Here is a 17151-nt window from a genome sequence, read left to right as displayed (position 1 = left end):
CCACCACTCTAAACTGGAAATCATCTGATGTGACACACCATTGCACACCAAGGGCTCTCTCCATGTGTGGTTCATGAAGAGCCATATCCAAGTTGTTGGCTCCTCCAGCACACTCTTCCTTTGGGATTGATGACAACACGTGCTTACTGTTGGAAATGAACTTATGCAACGTTAAGTTGCCAGTGTTGCAAAGCTCCCTTGCTTCATTCACTAGCTGGATTCCCTTTGCTTCGGTGGATACACTAGTCAAACCGTCATCAACATAAAAGTTTCTTTCTACGAAGCGGACGGATGCTTCGCTGAAATTCCCCCTTGCCACTGCAGCAAGATGTTTGAGACCATAATTAGCACAGCCTGGAGATGAGGCAGCTCCAAACAAATGGACTCTCATGCGATAGACTGCTGGCTGTGCTTCCAAATCTCCATTCTCCCACCAGAGAAAGCGAAGGTAATCTTGGTCTTCTGCCCTCACGTGAAATTGGTGGAACATACGTTCTATGTCGCACATGATTGCAATTTTTTCCTTGCGAAACCGACACAAGACACCAACAAGGGAATTTGTCAGCTCTGGACCAGTCAACAGATGATCATTTAAAGATGTCCCCTGAAACCGGGCTGAACAGTCAAAAACAACGCGGATTTTCCCAGGCTTTTGCGGGTGATAAACACCATGATGTGGAATGTACCACACTGGGTGATTGTGGAGATCAGCTTTGGGGATCTTCTCAGCATTTCCACGTGCTATGGTCTCTTCCATGAAGTGTTTGTAGTCCCGGTAATATCCGCTGTTTCTCCTTAATTTCCTTTCTAGGTGCTTAAGGCGATGGATAGCACACACCCTATTGTCTGGCAAGCTCGGCCTTTCTCTTTTAAATGGAAGAGGCATCTCAATGTGACCATCTTCCTTGTGTTTGATTCCTTGTTTCAATTTCGACAAAAACTGGAGGTCATCTTGAGAGAAGTGATTGTCCTCAGCAACTTTCTCATTAAAGTCACATTCAAGCGCCTTAATTATGTCAGATGAGATGACTTCCTTGATCTGTGTTCTGCATACATAGTGAACTTCCTGTTTGGGACTCGATGGAAGCTGAAGATCCGGTGTCACTTGCCTTATGATGACTTGATGACTCACTCCAATAGCGTCTCCACAGTCTACGTATGGGTTGCCATGTCCAATAATGCTCCATCCCAAGTCTGTTCTCTGTGCAAATGGTTGATTTTCTTCACCGCACACCACTTCTCTAGGAAGGAGTGCCTGAGAACAGTTGTAGCCAATTAGTAGACCAACATCACACCCTTGACGAGGAGCAATCTTATCTGCAATCTGCTCAAGATGGGGCCATGCCATTGCTGTCTCTGGTGTGGGTATGTGGTCTCTGTTCGCCGGAATGAACTTTCTTGTGTAGGTTGTAGGAAGAGTTATTTTCTTCTCTGAGCTGAATCCTCTAACTTGCAACCCAGAGATCCTTTGACAAGCTACAACTTTGTTTGTAGAGGCCATAGTAGATAACTTTAGCTTGACCTGTTCCCCCTTTGCATTTAGAGAATCTGCTGCCTCCTCAAGAATGAAGGTTGTGTCACTTTGCGTATCAAGGAGAGCATACACAAGTGTTTCTCTATCAGGCTCTTTCATCATTGAAACCCACACAGGAATGATTGTGGATGTCTGGATGTTGGTGCTGTCATGCTGAACTCTGTTGGATGTTGCTTCACTTATTACTTTAGCTTGCCTTTCTTCTAGATATTCATTGGTTCGTTCTCTGTGTCTAGCTTCCTGCCTTATTCCTTCAGTCTTTCGTGTCTTCTGTTCTTCTCTTCGATCATCATGTAAGCAAGTTGGATGCCTTTTCTGGCATGTACTGCAAGTGCTTCTGTACTTACAGTCTCTCGAGTGATGTCCAGGCTTTAAGCAACCAAAGCATAGCTTATTATCTTGAACAAACCTGTGTCGTTCCAATATTGGTCGTTCCAGAAATCTTCTACATTTGTACAGACTGTGGCCTGGTCTTTCACAAAACAGACAACTGCTGGCAGCAATCTTCTCATCAGTGTTTGTTGTTAGAACTTTAGCTGCAGGAGTCTGGTTTCGTTGTGGCTTGGCCCTTTCTCCATCGCACTGTTTCAAGGCATGGAGTGAAGTCACAGGATTGCATGCGATCCTGGCTTCCTTTATGAGAAACTGCACAAACTGGCTGAAGCTTGGAAATCTGCCAGTCTCCTCTTCTATCGTCAGGACTTTCCTATTCCACCTTGATGTCAATCAGTCGGGGAGCTTGGAGAGGATTTTTTGATTCTCATTGCAATCATTAAGAACCTCTAGACCTTTAATCTGGCTTTCCGCAGCTTCACAGCTCCGTAGAAAGTCCACAAATTCCTGAAGTTCCAAACTGTCCTTGGAGCCAATTCTGGGCCATGCACTGAGTTTGTCTCTGAAGGCTTTGGCAATAAGAAAGGAGTTTCCAAATCTCTCGTCTAAGACTTCCCATGCTGCCTTATAAGCAGCCTCGGTGCCTAACAGAAAATAGTTTTCAACAGCCTTCTTAGCTGGTCCACTAACATACTTGCACAAATAGTAGATTTTCTCAGAGGCTGGTATGTTTTTTCTTTCAATTAAAGTTTGAAAGGCAGCCTTCCAGTTCTTATACTTTAGCGGGTCACCACTAAATGTTGTCGGCTCTGGCATAGGAAGACGACTGGCACTAATAGAATCTGCTAATACCATGGCAAGTGCTGCGATGCCACCGTCATGCTGTGGATGTATAACAGCTTGTTGTGGTAAGTGTAACTCTGGTGAGTTACGTATGTGACTTGTGTGCTGAAATCGGTCCCCTTCCCTTTGGCTTTCAGTTTTACATTCATGCAGTAACTGCTTAATTTCTTCTTCTGAGTCTTCATCTTGCTTTTGCTCATACACTTGCATGGTTGCCTTAGCCACCCTTAACTGTTTGAGTGCTTCCAATCGTTCCAGTTCCTTGCGTTTGTCTTCCAAAACCTTTCGCCTGGCAGCATTTTCAATCTCAAGTTTTGCTTGAAACTGTGCTTCTTCATCCTCCATTCTTAAACGTCGTCTACAGGCTTCAGCTGTTTGTTCTGCAATCTGTCTTTTATCTTCTGCTTCCAGCTGCAGAAGCTCTGCTTGCTGACACTGTTGTTCATGTAGAATTTCCAATGTTGCTTGGGCTGCAGCGATTTTAGCAGCAGCTTCTTGTCTGCTCACGGATGACGCACTGGAGGACTTAGAAGCGACTCTTGATGCAGTGTGTGACTGTTTGTATTGACTGGAAACCTGTGAGTGCTTACTGACGCCATATGATTTCTCAGACATTAAAACAGATTCATTTACATTAAACTGTGGTTTGACTGGTGCCTTTCCTCTCAAACGTCTTTGTGCAGTCTTAATAACAGTTCTTGTTACCTCCTCGCAAGTATCAATTCTGCGGCGTGCATTGTTATCAGGAATGTCCACCTGATGCCAGTTTTCATATGCTGTGTTTAGTTCGCTGGAAGCAGTGTTAATGTTGTTCATTATTGCTTGCAGCTCTTCATCTGAACAATTGTCAGAAATTGAATGGTTAGCATCCTTTGCTAGAACCTTCCACTTTTCATACTTGATCTTAAAACTTTGCTCCAACTCCTTAATCCTTTGGTTTAACATTCCTCTTCCCTTTTCAGTTAAGGTTCTTGACCTCTGGCTTTTACGAGGTGGGTTTTGAATTTTTTGTTGTGGACACTTACTTGTTGATGGATGAACATCTGATGTTACTTGAACTTCTTGTGGACCATCTGTGTTTTGCAGAGGAGAACTGCACAGTGGAGGGTTTTGCTGAGGCCTGGTGACAGTCTCTGCCTCAGGATTGTCACTAAGTTTAGAGAGATTTGTGACTGACATGTTAGGCTAAGTAAAGGAACAGTGCCAACAGGTATCTGATAACATAAAATAACACTGCCTTATAGCTTGTAACAAACTTGGTTACTTCTTTTAAATAAAACCTTGCGTAAAATCCAGGACTGCTTTAGTAGCTTATTCTTATAACCCTTAAACACATGTCTGCAATTACTAACAACCCTTAAAGACACAAATATTTTAAACTCTTGATCAATTGTAAACTTGAACCTTCTTGCTTGCAGCTACAATGAAGCCACTGTAGGACACCCTTATTAACACTTTAAAGCATCCAAACTTGCAAATGGTCTTCAGGTTAATTTTCTGCAGCACACTTGAGAAGATCAATATGTCCTTTCTTTGAATTGTTAGGATGAGCAAACCCGTTCTTGGCTTGTGGCAGGAGCCTTGTAGAGACGCTGGAGATGACTTATGTTCTCTTCTTTCTCGCCCACTCACAAGGAGCAGATGAGTTCTCACTGTAGCTCCCGTCAGCCACCACGCGGACAAGTTCTTGTTTACAGATGATTTATTCAATGTTCGGCGACAAGATCACTCAGCGTCGTCATCATCATCATCATCGTGAGAACTACCCAAACAAAACAATAAGCAACATGTTTACAATAACTCTCTTATCACAGTAAATCCAAACAAACAAAGGTATAGACACATAAATGCCTTTTTATGGCACTTTCACTGCACTTTCATTGAAACTCAAATTAACAGAGGCACCCTGAACACACCTCATTGCCTGCTGTAGCCAAACGGGAGAAAGTCCGTTCTTCGCGCGAGCCGCTACTCCTCTCCACAGTAAGTCCACAATTGGGTTTAATTTAACTCAACTTATGTGTTCTTTAAAACTTAGTCCAGTTTAAAGCAGTAGGACGATGCAGCAGAACTCACAGAGCGCCATGCTTCTCTGCTCTTGTGTCACCACAAACTCAGTCCGTGCTGCACGTTACTTCCGCTACCGCCAATTACAAAGTTCCACAATTAAAGGAAACTTACAAATATAAACACAAGGAAAAACCTTGGAATACTTCACCGTTAGTTACAATACTAATTTGATCTCCCATGACATTTCCCTTGTACATAATGTCCTTGTGGGCAACATTCACGGCACATCCGTCATTCAGAGTATGAGGTTCTGAAAGAGCATATTAACCAGTAACTAGGGGCTCAGGTGATTAGAGAGAGTAGCAGCCCCTATGCCTCTCCCAATGTGCTGGTTAAGACAAAGGATGCCAGCCTGCGTATGTGTTGATTGTTGGCAGTTGAACAGCAAGACAAGGAAAGATGCATTCCCCTGTTACACATTGAGGAATCTCTAGATTTGCTGACTGGTGCTCGTTGGTTTTCTATAATGAATCTAGCCAGTGGCTGCAATCAGGTCCCAGTTATAGAAGAGGATAGGCCAAAGATTGCATTCTGCATGGCCTTTGGCTTATTTGACTGGAAACGAATGCCCTTTGGGCAATCCCCCTAGCACCTTCCAGAGACTAATGCAACAATGCCAGTCTCTGCTTCTCTACCTTGATGATATTGTAATCTTTTCATCAGCCACAGAGCAACATGTTGAGCAACTGGATTTTGTGCCAGGGCACCAGAGCTAGGGGCAGTAGTTTCCCAGGAGCAAGGAGGAATAGTGAGGCCAATAACCTATGCCAGTCGGGGTTTGAGGCCTACTGAGCGCGATATGCCAAATTATAATTCAATGAAGTTGGAGTTTTTGGCACTTAAGTGGGCTATGACTGAGCAATTTAGAGAGTACTTGTTGGGCCACAAGTGCGTTGTTTATACTGACAACAACCCCCTTAGTCATTTGTCTTCTGCTTAATTTGGGGCTACTGAACAGTGCTGGGCAGCTCAGCTTGCCTCGTTCAACTTTGAATTAAAGTACAGTTCAGTAATAAGAATGCCAGCATCTGCCCAGCCCTGAAATTAAAGCCATGATTCTTGGTACAGCCCTACTCACTTGGTACCCCCTAGCCCACTTCAATGAGCCTTGTGGCCGGGACCAGCTAAGGTGTCTCAAGCTGCCATTACAGTTTTGCCCCATCTCACCACTCCTGACCTCTATGCCCCCCAGTAGGTTGATCCTGTGATAAAAGAGATCTTGGTATTTTGGAAACAGAAGTAGCAACCCAACCTTCAGGACCGACAGCTGTTTTGTAGCTTTGAAAGCTCCCTGATCCAATAGCTTTGTAAGTTTTATGGAATTGAGAAATCCCATACTTACCCCCTATCATCTGGATGGAAATGATCAGTGTGAATGTTTTAATAGGACTTTCCACAATTTGTTGTGTACTCTGCCAGTGTCCAGGAGAAGAGACTGGAAAGCATGTTTGCCCCAGCTACTCTACTGTTACAACATAACTCCTCATCAGGCTACCGGTAAACTCCATTCTTATGGCTGTTTGGTCAGGAACCTAGGTTGCCAGTGGAATTTCTTTTGGGTAGACTTCAGGACCCCATTGCTGGAGATGTTCATGAGTGGATTCTGGAGCACCAAGCCCAGCTACAGATTGAATATGAAGGAGCCAAGGAACGAGTTGCTGCCGCAGAAAAAGGAATTTTAACAAACATGTTAGAGATCGACGGCCAGTTGGTATTTCTGTACAATTTGAGTAGAAGAGGGAGATGTAAAACCAAAGATCTATGGAATCCAGTGGTATCTAGGATCCTGAAAGCACCTAAAGAGAGTGGGGCATTAGGTATTGCATCTGCAGATGATCCTAGTAGAGTAAAGCATGTTCATCGTAGCTTGTTGAAGGCTGTGGTAGGAGCGGATATACCATCAGAAGGGCCTGCTCCAAGCAGTAGTCAGCATGGCCCAGAAACACCACCCTGAGAACATGACTTATTAAGTGACAGTGACTTGTTAATTTCTGAGTGTAGAAGCTCCTCGAGTAGATTTTCTAGACCAGTGGCAGCAACTCCAACCAACTTTTAGTTGTTGCTACCAACAGCAAACCTGCCCGCAGCTCTTCCAGCCCCTTCTACAGCTACTTCAACTACAGCAACAACACCATCTCTCCCTACGAGTTCTGATACAAGTACCAAGATTCACCATCTCCCGAGACCAGCAGGGGAAGTGGCACGAGGGGCTGCAAACTCTCTTTCTGAGCCTAGGGCCAATGCTGTCTGTGTTATTTAGACCTTGGAAATAATCTTGTTATTGTTATTCATCGTCGGGATGATGCAAGAAGGAGGGGTAGACTTTAGCAGAATAAATATGATATTTCAATAGGGGCTTATTAATCATGCTACTAGCCAGTCACATTAGATGGCACTACTATAAAAAGTAGCTGCCATCTGACTCGCCCACCTGTTGTTGTACGCATCCGGGCCTTTGGTCACCTGGCTTCCCTAGCTGTTACAGGTAGGAGTTGCATACATGTCGCTGCTGCCTCAGCCTGAACTGGTTACACTTTTGTTGACTGGTCTTACTCATTTTTTGTAGAGATCACCTCTGGATTATTTCCCTGAAGCCTTCCATCGATTGCCAGTATGTTTTAATTTGGTGCCATACATTTATTATTTTACTTGGTAGTAAACAAGTGTGTTTATAGGTTATAGCAGCAGAAGGCCTCTATTGACCTCTTAGTTCGCTAATTGGACGATGCTGTTTGACTGGTACGTAACGTTGATTTGTTACGATCTTAGCCTTACTTCTATTATTGTGTTTTGCTGTGAATGCTGATTGTGTGATGCATGGAAGTGTGGGCCTAAGTGGGTGGCTGATACCTTTATAGTGGGGTCGCTACTCCTTCTCTGGGCTACATTTACAGAAGTGCTGCTGCTTTACCTTTTTGGATTATTTATTCATTTATTTTTTTTGCTTCTTGTCTTTTCTTTTTGCTCTGTTTTCCCTTCTTACTGGAAGTTAGACATTTTAGAAAAGCTGTACATGCAGCGTGTTTTTCTTTGAACACATTAATAACTTGTTTGGTTTTTTATTGAGAAACCAAAGGCCCAAAGTGGAGGTGACTGTGTGCTGTGTTTATTGTTCCACCCTTAGTTTTAGCTGCACCATAGTGTGTGTGTGTGTGTGTGTGTGTGTGTGTGTGTGAAGGTGAGCTGCATGTATGAGTTCATGATTTATCTGGACCCGTCCTTATCTGGCATCCTATTAACTCACTGGTAAGCCATATCTCTGAATTTTACAGTGCATGTACAACCAATTCATCCGCTCTTCTATGTGGTATTTTAAATAGTTGTCAATAAATTGTTGATTTTACATTAAACCACGTCTTTGTCCTAAATATAATTGACCTAAGTGCCTTCTTAGTAATTAACATAGTCTTAACATGGTATTCTCTGGGTGAAATTCCCAGGATGGTGTTGTCAGGTTTTCATTAAATTGTAAAATCTTTAAGCTTCCAAAAGCCGTGCCACCATTTTAGTGTGTGCGTGTGATATCACTGGTTCTGTGCTCTTTTCTGTATTCACTCTCATGTTGCCACACATATTACCTGATTTTTCTATATGTTGATAATCTAAAGTTTTGTTTCTCATCTAGTTCTATTTTGGTAAGATTTTAATTAGACCCCCAATGCACAAGGTACAAGGACTGAACTGAAAAGAAATGAAAAAGTAGCCGATGTCCAAAAAAAAAAAAAACTCCTGAAAGCCAGAAGAACTATTGCTCAAAAGACCTTTAAAAAGCAAAATTACAAGAAGATCTGGTTCCTTGGCAGCAAACTCTAAAGAAATGAGAGCTGGGTCAAGGCTTTTACAGTGCTGTATGACTATGTGGTTGTAATTTGGTAATTTGTTACTACACCCAAACAACCCCTATTTTGACCAAAGGGAGGTTTTAAAACATCTTTCTGTTCTTTAAGGTTTGAGTCTGTCTACCAACTACTTCCTTCTTGTTCAATAAATTGTTTAGCAGGAAAATGAGAGGGCTTTTTTTCCCACCTACGAGGTAAGACTACTTGTTGTTTTTGTTGTTTAAACCTAAATGAAAAGATATCTTTTTAATACACAGGCTGAGGAATACATTGTTTAATTAACATGCTTTTTAATACACAGGGCAAGGTATTCTGAAATCTTCTGCTACCTGCTGTTGGTTATTGTTGGTTTTACTTCCTTATATTCAAGGTGTGCAACAAAGGCTATATTAGTGTAAGTGTATCTAATGAAGTTGCTCGTGATTGTACATAACAATCTTCCAAACAACTTATTTTTGCAGCATCAGATGTTTAAGGAGCACTACCGTAATGCCAAAACTGCCAATGACTAGTAAACCGGAAGAAAGACATAATATAAATTTGGATGACACACTTAATTTTGGGTAAGAAAATGGACTCGCCATCTGTTAATTATAAAATTCCTTTCCTTTATATCTATTTAATAACATATTAATATAATAATAATATAATATTATAGTAATAATCATGTTAACAACTTTTTTAAAAAAAACTTAAAGAACAGTGATGAATACCAGGAAACACCCCTGGCAGTTCCTGTGTAATAAGCAGGAATTTAATACCATGGTAATATTAACTGATTGTGCAAGATGCTAAACCACCTGTTACAAAAACATTAATCTCTTAATAGTTACAGTTAAATGCTACAAATGTAATACACATGCATGAATTTTAATCAAAAGCTAGCTGGAAAATAACAATGGTCAGCTTATTTCAAGATATCCTTACTTTTATCCAACCTTAGTTATTATTACCACTTTAATAATATTGTTGTTATTGTTGTTGTCTTATTTAAGAACAAAAATCGTTGTTATCAACCAATTTACTCCAACATTAAAATCCAGTATTTTGTAATATACTTGAACTCTGGTGGCCACGGTAATTAGGAGAAAAAAGGTCAAAGAGATAAGACAGAGGTCAGATTAGACCTCATCAATAAAAAGCTCTTGAAAAGCACTCAAACAGATGAAGCTAAAGATTCGGCCTAATGCATCAAAGCTGACTGGAAAGCATACCACAGCACCGTAAATACTGACCTAAATGATTTTGGAAAATCAGGAAGGTGCATATTCTGCAATTACCCAAAAACTCACTTATAGGAGGTATACTACAAAAAGAAGTTCAAAACTGCCAGGCTTTCTTCGTGTTAGTTGGCATGAAAATAAAACCCAGTCAAAGATAATTCTCATCACAGGTATCAATATGATGGTTATTAACTTTCTACATTAACCCAGGCTTTCTGTTTCAGGCTCTGTGAGAGCTCAGTTAAAAAGGAGGTATTTCACAGATCATATGATACTTTTTCCAGACAAAAAGAACCCTATGACATGAGGACAAAAAAACATTCATAAAAACCTATAGCTATATAGGTATAACCTATAAAGGTATGCTTGGTGGTTAATTGTCTGATCAAGTTCTAATCTGTGTTCTACTAGCTATAATTCTACAAGCGTAAAATAAACCATGAAACAGATCAAACAAAATATAAAAACAATTATAAAGTACCCAATGTACCTAATGTTTTACATTACATAAATTATTTGGTTTTGTTAAGGTACGACTTAACAAGCTACATATTTATAATATATTACCCCAGCAGAAAATCCATGCAACACTTAACACACAGTGTATATAAAAGAACCAGAAAATGTGTAAATGTTTTTAGTCTAAAACTTTGACAGTACAAAATACTTGTGATAAACACCCCTTCAATACTGGAACTTTGACTTTTTGACTGATTGTCAACATTTATTTAATTTTTTTTTTTCTTTCATTCAGGGCCAGACCGTTAGTTCAGACATTCACATCTTGGAAAGCTCCTGTCATCTGGGAGGGGATGTTTGACTTCAATCTTTTTGACCAAAGGCACGCTGAGGAAAATTCATCTGTGGCTCTTACTGTGTTTGCTGTTGGAAGGTTGGTTTTTCCAGAACAGGAAGAAGTGGTGGATTTTCCCTACATATTGTAGAGTATTGTCTTTCAGTTGACAAAACTGAGAATATTGTGTTTATATATATGGTGATTCACACTAATCACCTAGTAGGAACAGTTAGTATGGACAGAAAAAAATAACAAAAACATGCCAAGTTTCATAGGGAAAGAGGGAGAATAATAATAACTAGAAAGTGAAAATTTCTGAAAAAATTCCCAGTGTGCATGCTACTGCCAGGTGAGTTATCAAAAGACATCAGGATCTACCAAGCTGTAAGAAGAGCAAATTGTAAGCAAAGAATGAAAGAGTTTTACACAGAGACTGAGAGAGCGTCTGCAATCATTAAACAGCTGTGAGGAGCGGTTGCTATAGCGACTCCTGCCAGCGGGCAGGAGCACACATGTCTATGTCTCAGGATTAGACAAAGAGAGTCCAGCAGAAAGAACCGTGGGTCTGAAACAAATGCTAACCAAGAGAAGACAACCTCAAAATCAAATTTTCAACTGATATTTGGGAACCATTTCTCTATGGGGAGGGAGATGGCGAAAGCTGTGCTTCAGTGAGAGAACCATAAATTCTCTCATGACTCAAGCCTGGGTTTTGGTACACTGTAAACGATGCACAACAGAGCCGACCACTTGTTCGCACTTTTTGTTATTTGCTAATGCCTTTAGAGTGTGAGTATTTGAGTTGATTTTCGCAAATCGCATGAGTCTGGCTGTATCCCCGGGGTCAGTATCCCCACCATTACTGATGGGCGCAACCTTTTCGGTTGCGAGTGGCAGGTGTTAATAAAGCATTGCCTCTGACTACAATGATGGCGCTCATGCATGGAGAATCTTCTTCTCCAAGTACCGATGGTAGATCTTTTGAGGCTATCTCACCTTTCAATCCGTCATTGAGGGTATGTAGAAATGCTCCTCAGAGTGCCTTTTCCTCCCATCCGAGCTCCTGAGCCAGAATCCAGAAATCCACAGAGAAGTCTGCAACACTCTGTCTAACCTGCTTCAAAGACATCAAATGGTGGTAAAAAAGGTAATTTCAGAATTTTCTTTTAACAGCCTGGGCCCAGCTACTTTAGTAGCTGGACAAAATAAGCTGTTTTTGATTCGTATTTTCTTAGTTGCTGCCAAAACACGAGTGAACACTAAGTGAGAAAGCTGGTGCTCTTTTCTAACTTACCCGAAAACAGTAGAAAACAGTTCAGGCGTTGGCAGGAATCTCTCTGGTGTCTCCTGGAAGCGAAATGGCTAGTGCTTCTGGGGCAACGAGGAGAGGTGGAGAATTCAACCAAGTATTAGAAATAAACATTTTATTTTTAGTTATTTAATTTGTCCATTTACTTTTAAACCCTTGAAATGAAGGGATTGTGTTAAAAAATACTTCAGTTCATCACATTTTTATGCATCTTTTCGTTCAAACTACTGAATAAAAACTGAAAGTCTGCACTTCAACAGCACTGGAGTTGTTTCATTTAAAATTTAATGTGCTAATGTACAGAACCAAAATAAGAAAAAAAGTTGTCTTCATCCAAATATTTGTGGGCCTACCTGTATTTTTTTTCTATGAATTATGATATAGTTAAAATAATGTATTTGTTGTTGCTTTTCCACCACAGAAAATTTCCTTTTGTTATCCGGTTTGGAAGTTTTCACCTCCCTTTGCCCCAGAGTACAAGAATCTACTTGTGTGACATTAAAGCTTGTGCAAGAAAAACAACATAATAGCACAATTGTTTTACGTTTTCTTGTTAAAAACACCTCCGTCTTTTTCTCTGTTTCTAATTAAGGTACCTGGATGCCTACCTCAAGACTTTCCTCACCTCAGCAGAACAACATTTTATGTTGGGATTACCAGTGACGTATTATGTGTTCACAGATTCACCAGAGAAAGTACCAAACATCACACTTGCTTCTCAGCGAAACATAAAGGTTATTCAAGTGCAAAAGCATGCCAGGTGGCAGGACATCTCTATGATGCGAATGAGAACAATATCAGAAATAATAGAGTCAGAAATCCGTCACAAATTTCGTTATGTCTTCTGTTTTGATGTGGATCAGGAGTTTAAGGGCAGATTTGGGTCTGAGGCACTGGGTGATTCTGTGGCATTGCTCCATGCCCACTATTATAAATTACCAAAGGCCCGGTTTACATATGACAGAAATCCCAAATCTAAAGCCTTCATGGAAACTGGAGATTTTTACTACCATGCTGCTATCTTTGGAGGACTGTGGCAAAATGTAAAGCATTTGGTTGATGCCTGTTATCTGGGCATCATAGAGGATAAACTAAATAATGTGGAAGCTCTGTGGCATGATGAGAGCCATCTAAACAAGTACTTTTGGATTCATAAACCAAGCAAGCTGCTGTCTCCAGAGTACTGCTGGGACCAGAGCATTTGGGACAAGCGCGATATACTTGTCACCCGCCTAGTGTGGGCACCAAAACATTATGACACACTTCGTAGTGGGTAGAGTGGACAGGAAATTAAAGAGAGAAGTGCAAGCTTGTTGTTGATTTTATATTGATTTATTTTTATGTTTATTGGTTTGCACATTCACCAAGCAGTGCACCAAAGGACAGCCACCTCGTCCCCCTCTCCTGACCTCCACCACCAAACAAACTGCCTGTTTCTGATGGTAGCTTTGAGTGTTTCTATTTGAAAACCTTAGACAAACTTTTCTTAATGAGTATAAGTCAATGTGTGTGCTTTTGTTTTTTTAATGGTATATGAGACCTTTGGAGTGAGAAGCCTTTTTCAGTTGAAACCTGCTGGAATTGATATTTTTTATATTGTCATTTGTGCTAAGATATATAGATATATAATTGTTGCCTTTATGTGTCCTAATATGGCTATCATTATAAAGAAAGAGCCAGACAGTCAGAGGATTTATTTTCAACCTTCTAACATTTCCAGTATCTTTGTCTGTGCTGACAAAATGTGCTTTCTTTATTTAGAATGCAGCTTAGTGCAGAGATTAGCTATGTTACACATTTGGAAAGCACCATGTTCTGTTCTTTTAAGGTGCAAGACTTCACACCTTTAAATGTTCATTTGAGATATGACCTATTGCAAGTTCCTGTTTTTATAGGTTAACAAGACGCTTACTTCTGCTTTTGAGCATACCTCATACACACAAGTTAAGTTCATTGAAAGGATGTATGTCTATGTATGGTATAGCTGAAAACACACAGACACACATGCACCTACACACACCCACACACACAGAATACAGACACTGATGTTGCTCAGGTATTCCTGCTTAAGACTGTCACGTGTATTTGTAATTGCATATTCATGTACGTGACAATAAAAATGGCAGTGACGAGGAAGTCGGTCAAAGTTGGCCGAGTTCAGGTGAAGGAATCTTTTCCTCAACTTTGGCTAGCCTTCCCCCGCGAGCCACAAAACACCGTGCAGTTGATGGTCTTATGTTCCAGCGGGGTTTGTGCCTAGATAAACACAACAAAACCCATTTTATCTTATTTTCCACAGTAGGAATTTAGGGTAAGCAAATTTTTTTTTGTTTGACTTTTATTTTGAGTAGGAAACCTTAGGGACCTTTATAGATCTTTTGTTCGTTATTTTGGCATAGCTCAGTGCTGAAGTCAATAAACAGCTTCATAGCAATTGCTCAGAATTTTGTCTCTTTTACTGGATGGAGTTGGAGTGGAGGGTCACATTTCCCATTAAGACCACATTAATCCTTCCCCAGGGATATAACAATCAACAATTAAATTGGAAAAAAGTTTCCATTTTTCCACTACCTACTATAGAAATATTTACTCCAACATTTGTCTAGTCAATGAGCTACCAGAACCTTTTTTTTTCTTTTTACACATTTATTATGTAGAAAAACTGAGACTTGCAGTTAAAATTGTACATCTTTTCCGCATATTAGGCCTTCTCAGGGAACTGTAGTTAACTGTCTGTATAGTGATAGAAACAGGAGTTTCCCTGGTCTGGCCCTCAAGATAAGTGTGTGCTGTATTTGGGGGATGATGTAAAATAAGTTTGACATCTATGATTTACATAAACTGGCATGGTGTGAAGCACTGTTGCCTCACAGAATTAAGGTCCTGGGTTTAAATCCTTTCTGTGTGGAGTTTGCATTCTCTCCATGGTTGCGTGGGTTCTCTGTGGGTACTCCAGCTTCCTCCCACAGTCCAAAGACATGCACTTAGTGGGGTTAGGTTAATCTGTGATTCTAAATTGCTCATAAGTGTGTGTGAATGGGTGTCTGTCTCTGTGTTAGCCCTGCAACTGGCAACTTGTCCAAGGCATACCTTTGCTGTTGTCCTATGGCAGCTGAGATGGATGGATGAAAACAGCAAACTGAAGAGTAATAAATAACAATCAGTATTAAGAAATAACAAGAAAATGTGTAGTGTAGTCAAAAGAATAATGAAACAATTCCCACATAACACTGGACTTCCACAGGCCTTTGTTTTCATCAGCTAAATCTCGTTAGGCAGCCATCGCCTTTGAACAGACATCCTTTTATATGTATAGTGTCTGTAACTTAACCAAATTATAAGCAGTCACCAATTCATGTTTCTTCACTGCACAGTTTTCTGCTAATCAGAGATCTAATGGGTGTATGTTGCTGATGGTACCTAACCATAACCATTTGTTAAAAGGTATAAACAACTAAATTATATTTTATTAAATTAAATTTTGATCATTTTTAAAAGTCTGTGGATTCAGCACTATTCTTTTTATATAAAATTCACAGCGGTTATCATGTAACGCTTTATATTATAAAATATCAAATTTGAGCAATTACATTTTCATTATATTTCAGTTTGGAGCTTTGGGGGGTTCTGTTGTTTAAAGTTTAGATTTTTACCTTTGTCACATTCAGTTTTGGATTCTTGCTTTGATGTTATTTGTCATGATTTGCAAAGGAAAATCATGAGGCGAGAGAGAGATGTGGACCCAAATGCAGAAGACAACACCAGAATAAAGCGAAATATAAGATAATATTAATTAGCACAAAAATACTAAGTCATCAGACTCAGAACCCTGACACTATCTTTGAACTCTGGTACACAGCAAATTCAAAAGTGTTAAATCTTTTGGTGTTAGTAGACTTTTTGCAAAAGTAGAGTTAATTTTACTCTAAGTAGAGTCTAATTCTTTTAATGTAACTCTGAGGTGTAAAATGATAGTAGTTAAAATCGAGTGTTAAAAATGAGTGTTTCTATGTCAAATCTGGAGGTGTTACAATGGAAACATTAACTCTTGACCTCTTAACTCCGAAATCCTAGAGGGGCTATGACAGACTCCGCCTCCAGCACCACAGGTTCCAATCGAAGCTGAAGTGAAGCCATTTCAGAACATTGAGGCTGTATCCCAATTCAGGGTCTGCAGCCTTAAAGGCTGCATTTTAAGGCCGATTACGTCACAGCGACACGACGAAGGCTGTCCCAATTCAAAGGCTGCTCGAAATGCAGCCGTCAAATGCGTCCTTCATTTCCCTGAACTTTAAGGATGGGTCGGTGTATCCTTCGTGGCCCAACATATCCCAGACTTCATAGCGCGGCGGTGGGTGTGGATAATTTTGCCGACAAAAACGGCAGACGGCTGAAGCGGGGCGGCCGAAGAGTAAACTGTTAAAAGTAAGTACTGAATATTATGTCACTTATTTATGTGCAAATGTTTAATAACAAAGACCATTAAAACATTACTGTTGGCCACATGTCGGCAAAGTTATGTGACATTAGCGATGTTAGTACTAACTTGGTTTTAAAACTTTACTTTAAAATATACGCCGTTCAATAGTTGACCTTAATCTTACAGAGAATGTGATGATTTTATGGATAATTAAAGTCAGTCATATATCCACAAACATAACAAGCTGAAAGTCAGTGATGCTGCTCGGTTTGCAGTCCTGAATATCACGGCACAAGCAGGATTCACTGCACTGTTAATGTTAGCTATGTTATATTGCTGCCTCTGTTCGGTGGTGTCGAGCCAAATGGACTTTAATGTGTGTTTGAACGAGCTGACGGTTCACTCGTTACGCTGAAAGAAAGAGTGAGGACAGACTGAGGGACCCACTGTTGCACATCATCTGTGAGGCTTTGCACCCCTGATGATCCACCAGGACAAACTCAGCAGTGTGTGAGGAAGAGGAGGAGGAAGAGCCAGCAGCAGCTGACAGATGGAGAGAATAGACAGACTGTTCCCTGTTTGTGAAGGACTGCTAGAAAAGTTTAAAGTAACTAATTGTCTGTCCTGAATCAGTCTTATTAGGTAATGTTCAAATAATTTTATCATTCCAGTGTTTTCAGTGAGGGAGAAAGTACTCAGAGCCTTCAAGTTACACACTGTGAAAGGCAGAAACAAGTTTAATATTCAGAAACCTAAAGTATGTATCAGCAGCAGAATGGACGTA

The 17151-nt window shown here is 40.4% G+C and overlaps 2 protein-coding genes across 2 annotated transcripts; one reads left to right on the top strand and one right to left on the bottom strand.

Annotated features, from left to right (window-relative positions):
- Nucleotides 1-327: 327 nt before the first annotated feature.
- Nucleotides 328-4286, bottom strand: LOC109202045 (uncharacterized). The gene is made up of 2 exons (XM_019358410.2): nucleotides 3736-4286; nucleotides 328-3546 (listed from the first exon to the last, which is right to left on the bottom strand). The coding sequence occupies exons 1-2, from the start codon at nucleotides 3887-3889 to the stop codon at nucleotides 2261-2263; spliced, it is 1440 nt and encodes a 479-aa protein (XP_019213955.1). The 5' UTR covers nucleotides 3890-4286; the 3' UTR covers nucleotides 328-2260.
- A 5952-nt stretch (nucleotides 4287-10238) lies between these two features.
- LOC109204947 (N-acetyllactosaminide alpha-1,3-galactosyltransferase-like) lies at nucleotides 10239-13289 on the top strand. The gene is made up of 2 exons (XM_019367229.2): nucleotides 10239-10734; nucleotides 12540-13289. Exons 1-2 carry the CDS (start codon nucleotides 10655-10657, stop codon nucleotides 13222-13224), a joined length of 765 nt encoding a protein of 254 aa, XP_019222774.1. The 5' UTR covers nucleotides 10239-10654; the 3' UTR covers nucleotides 13225-13289.
- Nucleotides 13290-17151: the final 3862 nt, after the last annotated feature.

The sequence above is a fragment of the Oreochromis niloticus genome, linkage group LG1 (assembly GCF_001858045.2).
Source record: "Oreochromis niloticus isolate F11D_XX linkage group LG1, O_niloticus_UMD_NMBU, whole genome shotgun sequence".
NCBI classification, from domain to species: Eukaryota; Metazoa; Chordata; class Actinopteri; order Cichliformes; family Cichlidae; genus Oreochromis; species Oreochromis niloticus.
This window is presented reverse-complemented; position numbering and strand designations above follow the sequence as displayed.

Coding starts and splice junctions, on each gene's coding strand:
- LOC109202045 (XM_019358410.2), bottom strand. CDS start 3,889: ATGTCAGTCACAAATCTCTCTAAACTTAGTGACAATCCTGAGGCAGAG. Junction 3,547..3,735: donor AGATGTTCATCCATCAACAA/GTAAGTGTCCAC, acceptor ACAATTGTTCAG/ATGAAGAGCTGCAAGCAATA.
- LOC109204947 (XM_019367229.2), top strand. CDS start 10,655: ATGTTTGACTTCAATCTTTTTGACCAAAGGCACGCTGAGGAAAATTCA. Junction 10,735..12,539: donor ACTGTGTTTGCTGTTGGAAG/GTTGGTTTTTCC, acceptor TTTCTAATTAAG/GTACCTGGATGCCTACCTCA.